Source organism: Electrophorus electricus, chromosome 20 (genome assembly GCF_013358815.1).
Source record: "Electrophorus electricus isolate fEleEle1 chromosome 20, fEleEle1.pri, whole genome shotgun sequence".
Lineage (NCBI taxonomy): Eukaryota > Metazoa > Chordata > Actinopteri > Gymnotiformes > Gymnotidae > Electrophorus > Electrophorus electricus.
This window is the reverse complement of record NC_049554.1, coordinates 11,000,085-11,019,671: the sequence shown is the minus strand read 5'-3', so window position 1 is coordinate 11,019,671 and position 19,587 is coordinate 11,000,085. Positions and strand designations below refer to the sequence as shown.

Below are 19,587 nucleotides of genomic sequence, written 5' to 3'. Positions count from 1 at the left end.
TTAACCCCATGCCAGGCTTTTCACTGATTGTTAATTACTTAATTACTTAAGGATTGGCCTTTGATTTTAATTGTGCCTGTGGCTCTTTTGATAGGGCCTCACAGAACAGTGGGAGGGGCAGAGGTCAGCGGAGGGTTGGGGCACACAGAGCAGGTGAATCCTGCTCCCTATAGACCTCATTAGAACCTTGAGAGGAATGTGAGAGAGTCAGTTCACTTTATTTCACTACAGAACATCTGCCACTTGCCAGTACAGTGCCCACATTCTTTTTAAATACTTGCTTGAACCTTGTGTGCATTCAGTCCGAGGAAGAGTAATTTCGGTCTTTAAAGTTTTTAAAAAAATCAAAAAATTCAAGGCCTGGGCCAAAAACAATTTCATGCTAAATTCACATTTTCATGTTTACATTGCCACATATGTTAAGGGAGGGAAAAAAGGACCTTTTTCTGAAACCAAGAACACTTACTTGGTGATGGTGAAATGATACATCCAATAGGCAAAAGCAATCTGTGGGTCAAATGGCCTATTAATCTGTGACCAAGAAAGTCTGCAACAGCAGCAGTTCCCATGAGGGTCTTGAGATTCTGCTCCCTTACTAAATCAGACATTACTACATATTTCAGTCAGAGGCAACAGAATTATGAAATTATGAATTATGAAAGAACTCTCCCACAAAGCACTGCGGTCGGCATTAACGAGCAAGGATTAGGCCCAGTTTTTACATGTCGCACACCAGTATCGAAGCATGCTTTTAATGAAAGCATGGAATTTCACTGTCCCCCGCTGACTCCAGTGCCCTGCCAGCCCTGCGGTTTCGCCCCACACCACCCCCGAATGGGGCCCAGCTGTCCAGCCTGGAACAGCTGAGGAGCTTCCCCAAGATCACAGGCACACGCCCAACGTGCTCTTGATTGTGCAGCTGACAAAATCCTGCCCCAGCACGCTGCTTTCTCCATTCATCCTCCACCCTTTACGACCCACTCCTCCGTGGTGGAATCCAACATAGTGTAGAGGGTGAAGGTGGCACGCACTGTTGTTGTAGCAACACACTCCACTGGGCCCAAGTGTCAAGTCCCCAAACCAAGTGTGTATCTCATCTTCCAGCTCAGGTGTCTACACCCTACCCCTGACAAAGGCTGAAGCTCAAAGAACCATAATTTAAGTGGCAAAAGCACAGTGATGGAATCATATTATATATTCAGGTCAACCCGAGTTTGCTCATCAGGAGATGTATTTTTCCCAGTAATCTCTGTTATGCAGAAAACAAGACACAGTGTTTCTCAGTGAATCTTTTGAAGATTCATCCCCTCCAGTAACCCAAAAATGCTCTTCTTGTTTTCCTGTGGATCTCCAGAGAATTAATCGCAAGCTTTACTAACAGTTCCATGACTGAAAGGAACTGGACACCCAAACAAAATGCCCGACAGAAATGCACAACCTCTGGTCTACCAGCATGGTAATGAGGGAGAAAAAACAAAAACAGCAAAAAAAAGAAAGACACTTCCAAACACTCCCCCACCAGGCTCTCAGTGTTTTTTTGCGTATTTCTTTTTCTTCAGTCTCTATTTTATTTATTTTTCCATCACCTGGGTTTTCAGGTCATACCAGAGCAGGGATCACAAACAGCGAATGAGGGGAAAAAAGGAAGAGTAAGATGTGTTTGAAATTTAGTTCTCAGTCAATATTCTCTATCCGGTGAGCTCAGCAGCTGGACTGGAAGAAGCCGGCGAGGCAGTGGCCGATGGGCTGAGTGGGGAGAAATAGGATCTTGGAGCACAAGAGTGGAAATGGAGTTTCCAGCCAGGCAGATCAGACCTGCAGTTCAAACCTAGGAAGGATAATAACTGCACCGCCTTTGTGGAGCTTCTAATTAAATAAAGAAAGGGGCCAGTTCCAGATTATTGCCTCTGCTCATTAAATATCTGAGTACTCCCAGCCTAGCAAGATTACAGAACAAATTTAATTCAGTGCCTACTCTCGGGTGGAGCTTTTCTCGCCAAATGAGGAAAAATGGGGACAAGATAGGGGCTGTTGTGGGTTGAGGTGTGAGCAGTACCGGCAGGACATTGATACATTAGCTACAGTAGTTGGACTCAGGACACCTCAGAATGAAGCCACAGATTTTGTTAGTATTTTCTTCACATTTTCATCTTTGAGCTAGTTCAGTGTACATAAATGCATAAATAAACAAATAAATAATTAAAATTAAATAAACAAAGAGCCATGGAGTGCAATTCTGAACTGCTAAAGCATAAACCACGCATCTATATATTTGCTAAATACCCTGCAAGCAAAGCCATGCATTAATTTCCAGCTCCAGACAATGGGAATTAGATATGGAGAGGACTAAGTCGACACTCTACCCTCATAATTCCGCTGCCCTCTGTAATCCGGCCCCAAGATGGTTTAGTCACCGGTACTTCTGTAATTCCTAAGCCTGAAGCCTGAATGCTAATTTAAGCACTGGTGCTAGCTACAAAGACAGCCTTTGTTCCCTGGTGATCACAGGAAATCAAAGAGGCTTGTCTAACAAATACAGAAAAATATATATGCAGTCAGTTAGCTATGTCAACTAGTTATGTCGTTTGGGCGTCAAGATCATTCCAAGATAAGTATGATTACTGATTACTGACAATATCCTAAGGCACATTTGTGTGCGCTACTTTCTGACCTATTCATTATTTACATTTTTTTGTTTGTTGTTTTTACTCATGGTAATTAAAATGGGAGATTTTAGTATTAACTCCAGCAAAGGTCAATAAGGTCATAGAGAATCAATATCCATGAAACATGACAAGGGCAAATCCCTTTAGAACATCCTCATATCAGTTTGGGCTTAGCATATCCCAGCCCTAATGGTGGTGTGAAGGGTCAGGCGTGTACTGTTCAGCACTGATATTCAAATGTTCTGTGGTGAATTGTTGGAATAGTGCCCTGGCTTTTTCTCAGTATGAACCCGGGGATTGGCGCACGGGTAGCACTCGCTGTTAGCTGCTGATTTCAGACCATATCCTAATATTCTAATTCTTGAAGTAGTAATTTGACAAGGCAGATCCCAGATCAGAATTTATGTGGCCATTCTGACCACGCCCCATACGTTACGTGAGGATCTGTCAGCTCACTTAGTCTAATTTCTTCACAATCAGAGGTATTGATTTTGCTACCTGCCTGATTTGCACCCCTGATTAGCAGATTTTGCTAAATAGCAGGGGATGTTTATGTTCCTTGAACATGATGTTTTAACCTTCACTCTGGTTTTTCACTGTGAGGCCATTCTGTGTGTGTGTTTTAGACAAATTTCCCTTCAATATCCAAATAAAATGCAAATTTTTAAAAATACCATAGCACAGCACTTTTGCCTAGCACTCAAATTCATTTTGTCCTTCCAGCTGCTTATTTGTTTGTCTGTGTATGTGTGTGAGATAGAGAGAGAGCGAGAGCGAGAGAGAGCGAGAGAGAGAGAGAGAGAGAGAGAGAGAGAGAGTGTGTGTGTGTGTGTCTGTGTGTGTGCAGCAATGATTGGTCAACTCTCTCTAGTCGACTGTGTGTGTGTGCAGCAGTGATTGGACAACTCTCTGTTTGACTGTGTTTGTGTATGTGGTTGTGCATGTGTGTGAGTTTGGGTCTTGCCATGTGCTGCCATGTTGGCGGTTTAGCACCAGAGCGGTAGACAAGATTCCGCGACCCCGCCCCCTGTCATCTCCCTTTTCGCTGTGGCATCTAGGCCCCTTTCATAAATCTCCCCTGGACATGAGGCCCTCAAGCGGCCAAGGTCGCGGGCGGCGTTGGGCTGTCAATCACGCTCCACAGCCCTGTTTATTCTGCAGGGTTTCCTTCTCCTCACTCAGCCCTTTTCTGAGACCTCAGAGAGAATAAATATTACTACAGCTACATAAAGTACCGCCACTTTAGTTTCACTCTGAAGCTGGCTTGTGATTCTCCATGCATGGGCCGCCTTTAAAGAATCCACTCACTCACCCAACCCAAAGAGCCCTGAGTGTCGTAATTATGGTAATCCACTTCAAAGCTTTTGACAATGAAATAACATTCATTGTCCAACACTAACTAGTATTTCCACCTCAGGGTGGGGGGATGCGTTATTACTTTTATTCACCTTTAAGATATTGTGATGACAAGGGCAGTGATCATCAGGAAAACTGATGTAAAGGGATAGTGATCGGGAAATCCGCCTGTCGCAAGTCCTGTGTGAGAAATTCCTTCTTGCGTTTTTGCTCGATTCTGAGCCGTTCATGATCTCAGTTGACACTAAGCTTTAGCTTCATTGGCGGTTATGAAGCGTGGCAGATAGACACATTTGCCATGAAAGAATGCTTCTCCATAAAGGAGGAAATTGAGTTTGACTGCTTTATACTTAAAGTTCTACAGCCCAACACATAGAGCTCACTGTCTTCGGATCAGAGGCCTCCACAACGCCACCCCTGCTATTAGATTCAGTGTAATTACAGTGATCACGAACACTGGGGGGGAGGAAGATAGAGAGAGACAGAGAGATACATAGAGCGAAAGAGAGAAGGGGGAGAGAGACAGAGGGAGGGATTGAGGGGGAGAGAGAGCAGGAAGGAGGGAGAGAAGGAGGAGGGCTGTTGAAGGACTGACAAAGCTGCCTGATCTTTTTTCCCTTCTCTATTCGCTCTGTGAAGGCCTGGTCAGAGGAGAGCTGCACTCGTGTGTGTGTGTGTGTGTGTGTGTGTGTGTGTGTGGCACTTACATGTTCCAGTTTAGTCTGAAAAACCTCTCACCCTGCATGCATCACCGTGACATCACCACTGGCCAGAAACACTCAAAACTGTATAACTCAAACTCAAAAAAAACATAAAATGTGATTAGAAAAACTATGCAATTCAAGCGTCCCATTTTACGTCATCATGGTTTTATCTCATAAAGCACATCAAATAAACTGTAGAACTCTTTAAAAAGTGACCACGTCAACAAAATGGATTTTTGTGTCTCTTTGTGAGTCAGTCGGCAGGAGATAACATGATCACCATCATTTGCAAATCTCTGATAAACGAGGGTTAGAAGCCCCCTGTGACACACAAGACACGCAATTTAGAAAACAATCTATATTACACTAGATGACATTAAATATTAATTTACGATAAACTTTGAAATACTTCATCAGTTATTGCCTACTGAACCCTTAAATTGAAGAGCTGACAAGTTATAAAACCTGAAGTCATGTGAGCATGGCTTAAGTGAGTCATTGCTGTGCGTTGAACTGACTTGGCTGATTACTAGTGCTGTAAGATAGATGGACTTGCAACGTAAATCTGGTGTGTGGAATCACTATGGAACCCGTGGAGAAGCTGTATTTGGATAATGATTATGTAGGTATTTTGGTGCTAGTACATACGTCATTGAAGTGTGAGAGTTGGTGAAAGTCTTGGCAACTGCAGGTGGCATTTTGCAGGGATCATTTACACGCACATCTAAAGCTATTGCTGAATCCAAACGGCTGCCCGTGTTCTCCATCAAAGGAATGCATCGAACTAAAGTGACCAGCTGTATGAGGAAAAGAAGAAAGCAGCTTCGCCAGCACCTAACCCGATCTCATTTACCGAGTGCTAACATTGCTCCCCCCACTCCATTGCCCATATTCCATTGTTAGTAGGGCGAGGTGCCCTGTGTCTCAGTATCGACAGCCAATGTTTGCACTGTTACACCCACCCCCTCTCAAACCCTAGGCCATGCCCCCCATACACACTCATACACACACCTGGTCATGCCCCCCACTACCACCTCCCAACCACAGTGTAGGCCTGACCAGAGTAACTAGAAAGATGGCATCGCTAGCTATAAACCCCAGGGAACCGGCCATGAATCACTCATACACGGGATCAGAGACAGAAGCTGTGGCTCAAGGCATGTGGAAATGCTCCGTTATGTGCTTGGGAGAGGTATACGCCTAAGCAGGGATTTTTTTTTAACCCCATCCTGCACATAATCTGAAAGTGTTTCAATTATTAATTTCTGCTGTGATGAAGCAGAGTGGCCTGTAATAGAAATTCCACTGTGGTGCTGAAGGATACCGGCTGCAAATACTGCCCCTCAGCCACCCCCAAAGTCCCTGAATTAATCCTGCCCTCAATGTACAACCCCAGAGGAAAAATGGCTTGGCAAACATTGCTGCCTCTCCCCATCTCGGCTCAGAGTCCAGTGTCCTGTCTGCTGCCTTTGAAAACACCCCCAAGATAATACTTTGCAGTGTGAAATGAAGCAACATAGCGAATTGACCATGTAGGCACCTGTTGTTACCCTTCCTTCCTTTTAGAAGTGGTGGTCTTCTGTAGCAGTAGCATAGCAATGTAGGTGGAATACACCATTATGGGGGGCGGAACAGAAACCTCCCATGCTTCACTGCCTTGACTAGCAGAGCACGATATGTGATCTGGCCTTTGAGGAGGAATGGTGGTAAGCAACAGTGAGCAGCCATGCAAACGTTAGCACTCCGCTTTGCCCTGAGCTGCCTGCAAACTCAAGCTCCTAAAGGACTCGCCACTTTTGTTACTTGGTCTAAGTGTGGTGAACCAGGAATCTCGTGTGAAAGGCCACTTCGATCTTAAGCACCTGCGTGTGGCTGGACTGGGAATATTCAGCTAATGCCATGCCATGCCAACTGAAAAGATGTAACATGCCACTGGAAAATCTGATATCGATCAACCATCATAAATTTTGGAGCGAGGTACAGGTCTCGGCGTTCACAGCTCACACAAGAAATTCAGTTTCGGGCCAATCGGACCGGATCTTGTGGCCATGACAGCTGGTTGCTAATCGCGTCCGCCCTCGCCGACATCCCACCATGGTTGCTATGCTCACACAGGCGTGTGAGCGAGGGCTGCTGTCAGCTTACCCACCCTCGGTCGTGTCTCTGTCACAACAGGACACCCTGATGGTGGTTTTAATCGCAGCATATCCAAAAAGGCCCAGTGCTTTATCACTCCAGAATGAAAAGTCGAGTCAGGGAGCTTCATGTCAATTAGGGACATAGAAGCAGAGCCAGATGTTCCTTCGCTCTGGGCTTAAGAGTCGCCAGCACTGCCTGAGTGTGACCCTCAGGGCCCTGTATCTCTCCACGCCTCCCTGTTCAGACGCTCCAGCAGAATGCTGCTGTAATTGGTCTGGCGAGCAGCAGCGAAGCTATAAAGAGACACATATGAAGGGAACGAAGGCTGTAGTCTACAGAAGCCACCAGTCCCCACCCCCAGACATGACAAGTCAAGCAACAGTTTGTTAACCCCGCCCACTTCATGCTCAGACAGGCAGACCTCATTAGAAATCCACCTGATGTGACTGACACTCGTCTCTTTCTTCACGCCTGAGCTGGTGTTAGATTTGTGACCTACATTTTGGAGTTCTGCCAGACATGAAAACGCGCGGCATCGCCACCCTCCCAAACCCCCAAAATAGGTGGTGCCTTGTGCCTGAGTAGGCTGCAATGACAGAGGCTACAATTAACGAAGCTCGTAGCATCTTCCCACGTTCCCCGTGTCCTAGGGTTTTGCGATGCGGCAAGGGGCGGATGAGGGAGCTTCCTCCTTTAGGCACCCAAAGAGCAAAACCAAGCGAGGTGCTCATTAGCATGCAGCGACGTCGTGGCTCTGACACGCGACGTCTGCCGAGAGGCCTGTCGTCCTTGCCTTTTCTCCCAAGCATCCCCCAAAAGTAGTACATTGATGCCAAGAGCCTATTTAATTCTGCCCTGAGCCTTTAACTGACTTGGCAGTTAATTCTCTCAATGACATTAAAACATTTCAAGGCTCAGTCTGGTTGAAATGGTCAGGTGGAGTGTGCTAGATGGATTTTTGCCTTTTACATTTTACAAGTTTTCTTTTTTTTTTTTTTTTTTTTAAACCATGCCTGCCTCCACCCGTTGTGTATGCCCTGTGTGTACTCATCCATTACGCTTTCTGTTTTTCTTTTCCAAATAAGACATTTGACTTTTAGCATAACAAATATGACAATACATCCCCTAAGGCACTGTCCCTTATTGACTATTCATTTTGGGCAATTTAGATGGGTATATGGATGGGTATATTTCTGTTTACTTTAGACGCCGCTTTTAAAAGTAGCCAGTCTCTGAAGCCTTCTTGAGGTGTCTTTGAGAGAAAACAGCTAATGTAGATATGACCTGCAATTACCTCACAAGTGGGACGCAATTCCCTGATCTCAGCATGTCTTATTGCACACTTTCTCCAAGTGCCAGAACTGTTGACAGGACACAAAGCAGCACATGGGTACAGAAATGTCTGGAACAGCCTCACCAGCCAAACCCTTCACCAACTGCCATTTTACTTTGGGGATGGGGGGAGGTGTGGAATGCAGTCAAAATGATAAAGCTTTATTTGAAGAGGCCTGTGCTTCACAGTGCTATTGTGCAACTAAATGCCTCATTATATCTGTCAGCTGTCTCTTACATTGTTATGATCGTGTGCTATCTGTATCTTTATTTAACATCAGTCAAATAACGGCTGGCACATATATCGCCATGCCTCTCATCAAGGGCCTCTTGAAGACAAATGATACCCTTTCCTTAAACATTGCTTTGAAAGTAAGAGCCCTGGTTTCTTCCTTACGCCATCCTCTCTGTTTAAAAGATACAGCATTGGGGTGGAGTGCTGCTATCAAATTGCTGTCTGGGCTTATGAGCATTAAATAATTGGTTTCCCTCCATTTGTTACCCAGAAAAAAAGACGAATGCATAACGTTTCTGCTCAGAAGTACTGACCTTTTGTTAAAAGGACGAACGATGCTAATAAAAACGGATAACGATGCATGATGTTTCCGTCGTTGAAAGGATTCCTCCACGAGCCCTCCCCTTTTAAAGAACCCAGAGTATGATGCTAAGTACGATCTGCCTTTTCTTCCTGTGTTTCCCCAAGGGTTGTGAGAGGAAGGAGAAAGAGCCTGAGTTCCCTGCCCCCCCCTCCCCCTCCCCCACCGACACCACCATCATCTTCAGAGCTTCTTTCATGCGACTCCCTGGGCCAGACTGCACAGCCAGAATGAACTGTGAGCAGGATTTTGGAGAAGGGGGCATGAACGTCACTCTCACCCTCAGGTTGCTCATGCACGGCAAGGTGGGACACACAAACACACACACACACACACCCACACACACAGCTACACTCACACCTCATCCTGAAATAGAAGCATCTAACAATAGAAACTTCACATGTTGTACACTTGACCCAAAACCAAAATGAATCCATGTGATACTCAACTTAATCCTGCTGTTGTGATGTCTTTGGGAACCTCAGCCTTCAGTATTAACCCTAATGGATTTTTCATGATTGTTTAACCATTGTGGCTATGCAAATCAGATCATGCTAACTGATCACTAGTTTTCATTCATTGTAAGCCAATGTAGCATATTTGGGTGAAGTATACTACTGGCTTTCAGGAAGCAGTCCAAAGAGATCGGTCTACTGGCCCTCATTACTGGGACATCTGGGCCGTTAAGTAAACCGGCCATGAGATTCGACAGAGTTAGAATAGATTTTCCATGTATTTTCCCCAGACCATGAACCACCCATAAGTAGTTGATTTAAATACTGGCCCTTTTAATGTTCCATTTTCTATCTGAATGTAATGAATAAGTCTTTAACTGTCATGAAATGTCTGTGTACACTGGAAATTGTTAATAAATCATCACATAAATTATTGCTGTGCAGATTAAAATTCATATATCATTCAGCTGAAATGTCACTTCGGCATATTGGTGTTCTGTTTTGTATGCATAAAGAATCTCTGACAGAAACTTTAGAAGTGGGGTTTAATGCTTTGAGAATGAGTTCCTGACCTTCCAATGAAACTGCAAAATCCTTGACAAGAATCCAAAATAGGCATATAATTGCTCTCTGATTTGACAAGATTGGAAAATTATACTAATCATGGATTTTGAATCCAATGACTACTGAAGGATAACTTGAAAACAGTGACTCATCATTGAAACTGATCATGGATGCTTTTATGGTTTTGCTCACAATTAATAGAAAATAATTTGCTGAAAGGAAATGTCTCATTGGTCCACGTATTCCATTGTCTTACTCAGATCTCAGTACTGCTCCTAACAGTGAGTGCACCGCCATCTCTAGCGCACAGAGATCCTAGAACCGAATTAGTGAAATTTGATGAGGGCGTGACCAGTTTTCCTCAGGGGGAGCTTGGGCAGCCACAGCCTGGTCCGGTAGTGATCAGCTGGGTTTGTTCTATCTATGAAGGCTAGGGCCAGCTCTGAGATGGCTAGCGGGTCTACTCCCTGTGGACGGATGTCCAGTGAGGAGCGTGCCAATCAATAACCTGACATTTGGCCTGTGTTTTATTTGTTATTTTCTGTTTCTGCAGGAGGTGGGGAGCATCATAGGCAAGGTGAGTATCTCTGTCTCCCTTTGTTTGCAAATATTTGCATGATATTTCTGTGCTGACACCATGTTCCTTTATTGTCATCCAGTTTTCCCACCAAATTGTGCACGTGTAGTTTCTTTGGAGCCCTAAGGTTATAAATCTTTCATCTAAAAAATAATCACAGTGATTGACTATTAAGATTTTTGATAGCAAACTGCTCAGCTAATTTTGGCAGAGATGCCATGCACACAGTAATGATGGGAACCGGTCGCATTTCCCATCTCATACTGTTTAATACCCTACACTGACACTGTTTATCCCTGAAGGCTGTTCGACTGGAGCCGTCTGTGGAGATTTCATACCAGCAAAACCCATCATCATTAACATGCAGTGTGTGCATGCTGTGTGTGTCCGCGCATGCGTGTGTGTATTTGTGTATGCGTGCGTGTGTGTGTGTGTGTGTGCGTGTGTGTGTTTGTACCACTGCTTTGAGCTTTGCCCCGTTAGCTAACTATAGGTCCTGCAGCAGTCACACTCACGAGTGTGTAACTGCATGTAAACACACACCATACACTAGCATTTCCTTGGCCTACTGGGACTCACTTTGTAAGGCAGAGGCTCATTCTTCAGATCTAGCCTGATAATAGGTCCCTGGCCTTTCACCATAGTTTTACCTTCTTAAATACACTCACACACACTCACACCTCTACACCAGTACACTGGGAGCTGGATGGTGATGCAGCACAGACAACGGCCAACAGGCACCTGTTAAGCTGAGCAAGACTGACTTTACTGTGGTCTCCAGAACTGAACACTTGACCGACACCTGTGTCTTCTACTCCTACACCCACAAGAAAGGACATAAAATAGGACACACAAGATTTCACCCCACATGGAATGACTACTGACTTAAGAAACAAGTTGAGACAAACAGACAAGCATGTCTAATTCAAGAATGTGGAGCTACATTATAAGCAGCCAATGTAACCAGTGTTTTTTTCCGAGTTATTTTCTCTAACTAAAACGTGCTGTTACATGTGGCTTGTCTGACCGAAATCTCACCCTCGCCCCCGTCAGCCAACAAGACAAGGGCTAATCTGAATCTTAGGCTCTCTCCTTGGCGATCTTAATTATATGTCAGCCTCTCCAGGCAGCCGGAGTGACATTCTGAAATGGTGATACTTTAATGCTCAATCACGTCCGAACACCGTCCACGCTGACACGCTTCTCTTCTCTTCTACCTCAACACTCATCTTGCGGCAAATGAAAATGAACAGAAGGCCTCGTGCGGGTACTCCCGTGTTTCTCCGGTCTGAATTGGCGACCGTGTGGGTGGCATGTACAAGCTTTGCGATCGTTAGAAATGCGTTCGCGTGGTTTACCTCTTGAGTCGACCGGTGACAACTTGCCGTCGGTTGTCACCCAGCGGATCAGAGCTACACTTGTGGTTGCAGTGCGTGTGGATGGGCCATGAGTAAAAGTAGCAGATTTAAGCCTGAGTTATACTTTTGCAGCGTAGATGAAAAATGCAGTAAAAGTGACTGACCACAGTATTCAACAGCTTGAGGAAGAACGGCAGGAGAGGATGGCATGTAGACGGATCGATGTTTTTGTATGTCTTATAACAAACTGCCTCTTTTTACACTAGAAACCTTCCGTGGATTTCGAGGCATTAGACAATCTCGATAATCTCCCACAGAGGGGTCACATATTGCCCGTAGAGGCGTACCATTTCTCACGAAGCGCGAGCGCACGATCCGCGCGAGGCAACACGGCACGGGGTCAACATAGAAAGCACATCGTTTTTACATCGCAAATACGTTATTTTTTTCATAGCTCCAAAGACAATAAGACAGGTAGAAACCTAACTTTACTGCTAGATGCATACGCGTGGCATATGTTAAGACGGCATCACACTTTCCGCACTGAGGGTTGCAAGATCTCCACAACTGTTTCATAGGCTTACTCAATTGCGGTACTTTCTCCTATTCTCTGCGATATCCCACTATTTTTAAAATACCATTTTAACTGCACAAAGTGGGTGAGCACGGAATTGTTTATAGAAAACGAACGCGATTGAAGATCTGCTGCTGGAGTTGTACATGTTGCTACTGTTAAAAGAGGCAAACAGAAAAAGAGATTATCTCTGGGACTAATAAACAAAGGAAGTCGACAGAAGGGAGAGTATAACCTTCTGGTAATGCCAGTTCGCCAAACCGATGATGAAATGCATTTTAAATATTTTCACGTCTGCCCAGTGCTGTGGTGATCTATTGCATCAAATTTGTCCCTTCGTTCAGCATGCCAGTACCCACTCCAGCCCTGTCAAACTGTCTGGGAGACTGGCTGTCAATGCAATTCCTTTCCAAGAACTCCGAGCCATCTGCATGTCTCGATAGTCTCTCGCCGAGGAGTCATAAAAGGTGTCTCTACTTTCTAATTTCTGCCATCCGCCTCTCTTCAAAATTCTACATTTTATTGCTTGACATCCACGCTGCCAGGAAGTTGCAAAAAATTTGCGCCAGACGGGCCGATACCGCACAGAGGGGCGTGTGACATCATTTCGGCCAGGCGGACTCTCGTGCCTCTTGCAACACGTCAGGTATGCACCAGGCATTAGGAAGACTCAAAAATGAAAATAAGTCACGTTTATAAGTGAGCAAGTGTGTAAGGATGTAACACAGAAAGCCTCGTGTTTTGTGTTAAAGCACTCCAGCTCAGCGGAATGATGCAATATCTTGAGTGTAAGGAGAACGCACATAGGAAGCTCGGCAAATGACTTCTTTCCCACTTCTGTGGTTTTTCATTCACTCCTCAAGCCACAGTCCACAAACTGAAGGCGTGGCCCTCACTCATAAAACGCAATCAACCCTTACGCTACTCTATTCAGGTGGAAAGACAACGGAGAAGGGGGACAGGAATGCACTTCTGCTCCCATAGTTGGGCACCGCCCTTTCTTCCTGAAAGACAGAAAAGAGACTGCCTATTATAAGTGCTTGGAGAGCTATTGATTGGCACCAGTGGGCGGGACATCAGTGGTTGAAGGGGCTCCTCTGGGACCTGTTCATACAAAATGCATGCTACTGGGTATCGGAGTCGAGCACATACATGGGTTACTTAGATGAATACCTCAGCGACGGCCTGGTGGGTAGCAGGATGTGCCAAAAGTGGAATTTAAAATTATTTTTGCTCTTTTTTCACAGAAAGGAGAAACAGTCAAGAGGATACGAGAGGAGGTACGAGATACTGTACCTAGAGAATACATATTTTATGTATACATACACACACACACACACAATATAAACACTGTTGTTTTGTATGTATAGCCTGCATTATGCTTCAAACATATCAAACAGGAAATGCTATGTATTTGAAGCTGGCCTGGCACACCAACGCATTAAAGCTTAACACAGCGGTGGTCCCAAGCAGACTGAAAAAAGAAACAAATCTTACATCATTCCACATCTGTATGCTGACAAGACAATGCGAGAGGAGAAGAACATAAATATAAATGAGATTTTTCATCTCAAGGGCTCCAGACACGCACAGACACACATGCGCGCCCACACTGAACACAATATAAATTCATTAACACCTGCTAAATGGGGATGTTGGTATTTCAAGGCTGCTGCCACAAAAGAATGTCACCCGGAGACGGAGAGAGCTCAGGTGTGTGTGTGCGTGCAATGCCTTCGCACGTGAAAAAAGCCTTTTTATTTCAGCCATAAAGACACTGATGTGTAGCTCTTCTCTAGCAGTTTCCCTGGCTTGCTCTCGCTTCGCTCTCGCTCTAGCAGCCAGCCAGCGCAATAAAGCTCCCGACAGACATGCGTTTCCTGCCGCCGAATGAAGGCTGCTGCTTTTCGTCTCCCTAACACACGATGCAGAACAGACCCTTCCTTTCTCTCTCTCGCGCGTGCCTAATTGGCGTCTGAGGGGACGTACGCCCAAGAGCAGGTGCAAGGGGTAGGCATCATTTGCTGGTTGAGAGGCAGCGCGGGGTCGTGCGGGGGTCACAGGCGACATCAAAAGGCGTGCTCATGTGGCTATTCCTGTGTCTGTCCCCTCCGGCCCACTACCGGTGCTTGTGTATTTGTGTGTGTGTGGGTGGGTGTGTTCAGCGTTTCCAGCTGCTGCGACTTAGCAGTTCCTCACCGCCGACCCCTTTTAGTGTAACTCTGATCGGAGTGTCTCAGATTGGAAAGATAAAAATCCCTTCACTTGCGATGAGCTATAAGCGAGAAATAGCCATCAGCACCGAGTGCTGAGACATAACAGTAATCAAAATGGCAACGGTGGAGGAACCTGGAATGATTGCATTCATGTGGGTGCAGACTTGGCTATGGAATTGTCTCATTGCCGAATCCTTAAATGAAGCTATTTCTTAAAGGCGGTAGTAGAGATTTGTAAAGCCACTGTTGTTTATGTGAGATCTTTTGTAGTCATCTCTGTCTTGAGAAAAGCGTTTGGAAGCTCTTCATTTGCCACTATCATAAACAAAGAGAGGCAGAAGCAGAGGTGCACTGAGAAACCTCAAACGCTGCATGCTGTGGGATTTGGCAACCAGGTTTTGGAAGGATACGCAGCCCCAAAGTGAGAAATCCTAAGGCGTTGACCCATTGCGTTTTAGTTCGAAATCTACAGGTTAGGACTGGTTATGGATTATGAAACCAGAATCTCCTGTGGCATTTATGTGGAGAGCTGCTGTGATGTATGGATGGGGGTAGGGCTTTGCATGAGCGTGTGGACGCGTGCGGAAGTGTGATCGATGGCAATCGGTGTTAAAGGAGGGAGATGGCATGGGACCTACAGGAGGATGACTCATGTGGGCCAGCCCAACACGGGACTTTCTTTAGCCGTCCATCACACACTCTCCTGAAGCTGGAGAATGAGTCAGTTGAGTGTACACACAGGGGAAAAAAACATATATACACTCGCACAAATACACATTTATACACACCTCACACTGTCGTCTATTTTTAAAAATATTAGTACACAGGATGTCTCTGTGTTGCTCACGTACACACACACATAAATGAGAGTGGAGAACACAAAAAATGCTGTATTTTATTACATACTGCGTGATCATGCATACTCACACACACACACACACACACACACACACACACACACACACACACACACACACACACACACACACACTGTTTACAGCCCTACTTCTAGATACATATTTATATTTCAGTGCTCAGGAGCCTGTTCTGTGCTTCTCTAAACAAAGCTAAGAGATTCAGAAAGATACCAGCCACACCAGTTCTCTGAAGAAAAGGGGGGACACAGAGAAGGGGAAAGGGAGTGAGAGAGACACAGATCTAGATGAGCCGTTGAAATAGTGGCCATCAACCTTCAGTCTGTCTGTGGCTGTTTCTTTTACTGTGTCCATCGTTGCCATTGACTTCTCGTCTTCCTGATCTGTCTGTCCTAACAGAGCAGTGCACGCGTCAACATCTCAGAGGGCTCGTGCCCCGAGCGCATCATCACCATCACTGGCCCGACAGAGTGTGTGTTCCGAGCGTTTACTATGATCACGATAAAGCTTGAGGAGGTGAGAACACACACGCAAACACACACACACACACACACACACACACACACAAATTGCAGTGTACTTTAGCTATAAATAAGCACTCTGAAATTACATTATGAGGCACATGGATATTTAATATCACACAAATAAAGGCTCATGACAGGAGATGTGCCTGACACCCACTCTCATGACTGCTCCGCTGTTGCGTATAATCAGAGGACCATGTTATAGGGTACCATGTTCAAGGTGAACACAAAGTCACCCCACGAAAGAGATTCCTAGTAGTAGCATGTCATTGCAGAGACCCTCCCGCAACAATACGAGTACAAAGTCACCACAGGTAAATTACGCTTGCTGGAAACACACAGTTACACAGACTCCTCCCATACACATGCAGATGCATGCAGTCCTCCGTGGAGCGATGCCCAAGGGCCACTTAACGCTCCATGCTTTTCCTCCATCAGCCTACATACAAAACGAGGCACCCTGATGGGCCCCGATGGGCCACTAATGACTCCTCTGCATCAACTTTTGTGTCAACCTTGCCTTGCCAATCCACGCACTCAAACCAAAACCCGTTACTTCATTTATGGCAGGGCGCCACTCGTTAGCCAGCTATCCGGAACTTGCCTCCTTTCGTGTTTTTGTATAGAGGAGGAGAAAAAAGCTGGTGTTAAAAAAAAAAACATACACAAAACAATCGCACCGATTTCTGGCCACATGAGCTATGCCCTCAACTACTGGTGAATCTTAATGGAATTGAGGTTGACTTTGTAATGTTACAACATTATCTGCCTTGCGATTCAGTGGGCAAGTGAGGATGATACTGGAAAAGAGGTTGGATGGCTTGGCTAATGGAAGTGTATGAGACCAAACTACTGCCTCTGGTTCTGTTCCTTCTCTTTATTAGACATGTGTGCTAGCATGTTATAACTAAAGAAGAAGAAGAAGTAAGGAATAAGGACAGGTTGAGAAAATTCTGAGAAGTGGACCTCTCGTTTAACACAGGTCTTTTACAAAACTGCCTTCAGAGAGTCATAAAACACAGCAGGTCAAATAACAATGCAACCAGGGAAACATACAACGGAGCGTGTTTACCTTGGTTGCTTTTAAGAACTCAGCACTTATCCTGTGTGGGCTGTGACAATTTTTCAGCAATTCCACATTAAGCCTGTAAAGTACCAGGGATTAAATCCCAGGTCTCCGTCGGCATGCACGGGCAGTGCACCTTATAAGATAAAGCATGGACCTGTGGAGGTTAACATCACAACTGCTGATTTATCATTCGTCGAACTGAGAACAGTAGATCAGGAGAAGAAGTGGATTACTGGGCCTGAACATCTTGCTAGTATTTCAAATGATACTGAGGGGGGAGATGTGCTCTTCATGTCTATTATGACATAAAGCATATATCCAAATTTAAACCAGAAGGAGACTCCTGACTCAGCGGAGGAGAGACTGATATGGGCAGAGGTGAAAGTATAAATTCTCTAGCAAAAGAGATATAGAGAGGGAGAAACAGGGAGTGAGAGCAAGAGCTAGAGAGAGAGAGAGAGAGAGAGAGAGAGAGAGAGAGAGACAGGGAAGAGATAATGTATCACTCATTCACGCATTCAGATATTCATCTCCTGCATATTTTCCAAAGGCCACTGTATTTTCAGAGGCAGATGAGGACCCCTCCTTTCCTTCCCTCTCATTCCCTGTCCGTTCTCGGGAGGTTTTTGGAGTGCACTCTGAAGGAATGCAAAAGGCAGAGTCTCCACAGACAGGCCCTCTGTCAACACAAACAGAAAGAAATCCCTTTGTCAGGTGACGTCTGGAGGCAGACCATCAACTCATAACGATTCCATCCACGTAGCCTGAGCGTGAGCTGGTGGCGGCCGCCACATCAGCCAGCCACTATTTACATTTTAAACCCCAGCAAGAGTGCAGCCCCCCTCTAATTGATTGCAGCAACGGCGGCCCACGACTCGAGACTGATATTTATTGCCAGCTTAATTAAAGAAAGAGCCTCCGAAATTACACCAGCTAACTAATGGACATCAGCTCCTATTGCTCTCTGTGGCTGGAGAATGGCAGTGAAAGGTGCCCTCGACTGCTGTTCTCGAGCCACATTCGCTATTTCTCCTGTCTCACTGAAAGGGCAACAGCAACAAAACAACAGAAAATGTAACAAAAATATCATGTGGTAGTTTATTGTGTATTCTATAGAACATTTATGACTGTAGACAAGAGAATTGTCTCTTTGTCAGTAGATGTCTGAAGAGAAGATGAATTGCTTTGGGTTAAAGTCAAGTGCCATGATGTCAGACCATGATGTAAGACCAAAAAGCATGGCTTAAAACTACTCAACCTGCCCACATAGGTAGCTTTATCGAGCCCTTTATAAGCCAAGTGAACATACTTAACCAGATTAGTTTGTCAAGTCATTTTCTCACAAAATGATGTGATTTCAAAAAATGGCATTTGTCTAGAGAAGAAAGGACATTATTGTAGCAAGTTACGACTAGCTGGTCTGTTACTGCAGCTACTTTATGTAGCTAGCTAGCTATGTCATCCCTGTAGTCTTTTTTGTGGATAAGAGAGTGAGGATGACCTTTAGCAATATTTGTAAAATGTTCCCTAGAAACCAAAAATTAAAAATTAAACTAAAGAAAATAGGAACTAAAAACTAGATGCAGGCTCATACATATATGGATGAATAGCAGTACTAATGGGTGAGTCTGGTGCTGTCACTGTCAGCCATTGGGCTGCATCCTGAGCTGCTAATGTACCATCTTTCCAGAACTGGCTCACCCATGGTTGTATGATTATGACCAGTGGCAGTTACCTCAGAATCCAAAAAAAGCACAGAGAAGGGAGGTGGGGCTAAACGGCTGTTGCTGTTGCTCTTTAAGACTGCTGATTGGATGAGTGGCTGACTCCGGTCCCATTAGCTGCATTCTTGAGTGGTTCTGAAGCCAGTGGGTACATCAAATATAGCCTCAAAAGCAACACAAAATGTGAGATGGGTAAATGCTGTCCATAATCTGATGGAGGAAATCGATGGGAGCTCAGCCATGGGCCTGGCTCAACTTTTTCAATTTGCTGGTAACCTTTTGTCGGCAGGCCACATCGATTTGCAAATTGTGAATTGTAGGAATTGATTAAATTGTGAATAGCAGGGATTGATTAAATTGTGATGATGTGAAAGAAGCCCCTTGGAAGTATGAAATGGGGATGCACAAGGTCTTGTTGTACAAAATTCATCTAAAACTTATGGAATGATCTAATTTTGGAAGGTTCAGTCCAGGCTTATTCTCTGACTTACCTATAATTGATTTGAACAGGTTCTAGAGTTCTTTGATGCATTAAAGAGGATACAGATCTCAATAAATGTTAGTTACGGTGATGTGATATGACTAAAACAGCTGTAAAGCTTTGAATTTGTATTGTTCTGTAACGACTGCCCGAGTGCCGAAGGGCGTGGAGCAGGACGCACAGACTTCCTTGACATGGATGAACATTTAATTGAAACATAAAGACGACGGCACTCACGTGTTACAAACAATGAACGTAACACGGTTAACACTGAACAAACACAATAAACACGGTTACATTTAACAATGACAAGAAGAACATTTAACATGACCATTAACACATTACGTCAACAATAACCGACAACACTGCACACAACG

The 19,587-nt window shown here is 44.9% G+C and overlaps 1 protein-coding gene across 6 annotated transcripts in view; it reads left to right on the top strand.

Moving 5' to 3' along the window:
* pcbp4 (poly(rC) binding protein 4) overlaps positions 1-19,587 on the top strand; it is a 59,347-nt gene that overhangs the window by 20,133 nt on the left and 19,627 nt on the right. For all 6 annotated transcript variants that reach the window (XM_035520219.1, XM_035520222.1, XM_035520221.1 and 3 more), the window contains 4 exons: positions 8,901-9,098; positions 10,366-10,389; positions 13,569-13,601; positions 15,812-15,928. In XM_035520219.1, the coding sequence (XP_035376112.1) occupies positions 8,991-9,098; positions 10,366-10,389; positions 13,569-13,601; positions 15,812-15,928 (282 nt within the window). In that variant the 5' untranslated portion in view covers positions 8,901-8,990. The remainder of the gene's footprint in view (positions 1-8,900; positions 9,099-10,365; positions 10,390-13,568; positions 13,602-15,811; positions 15,929-19,587) is intronic.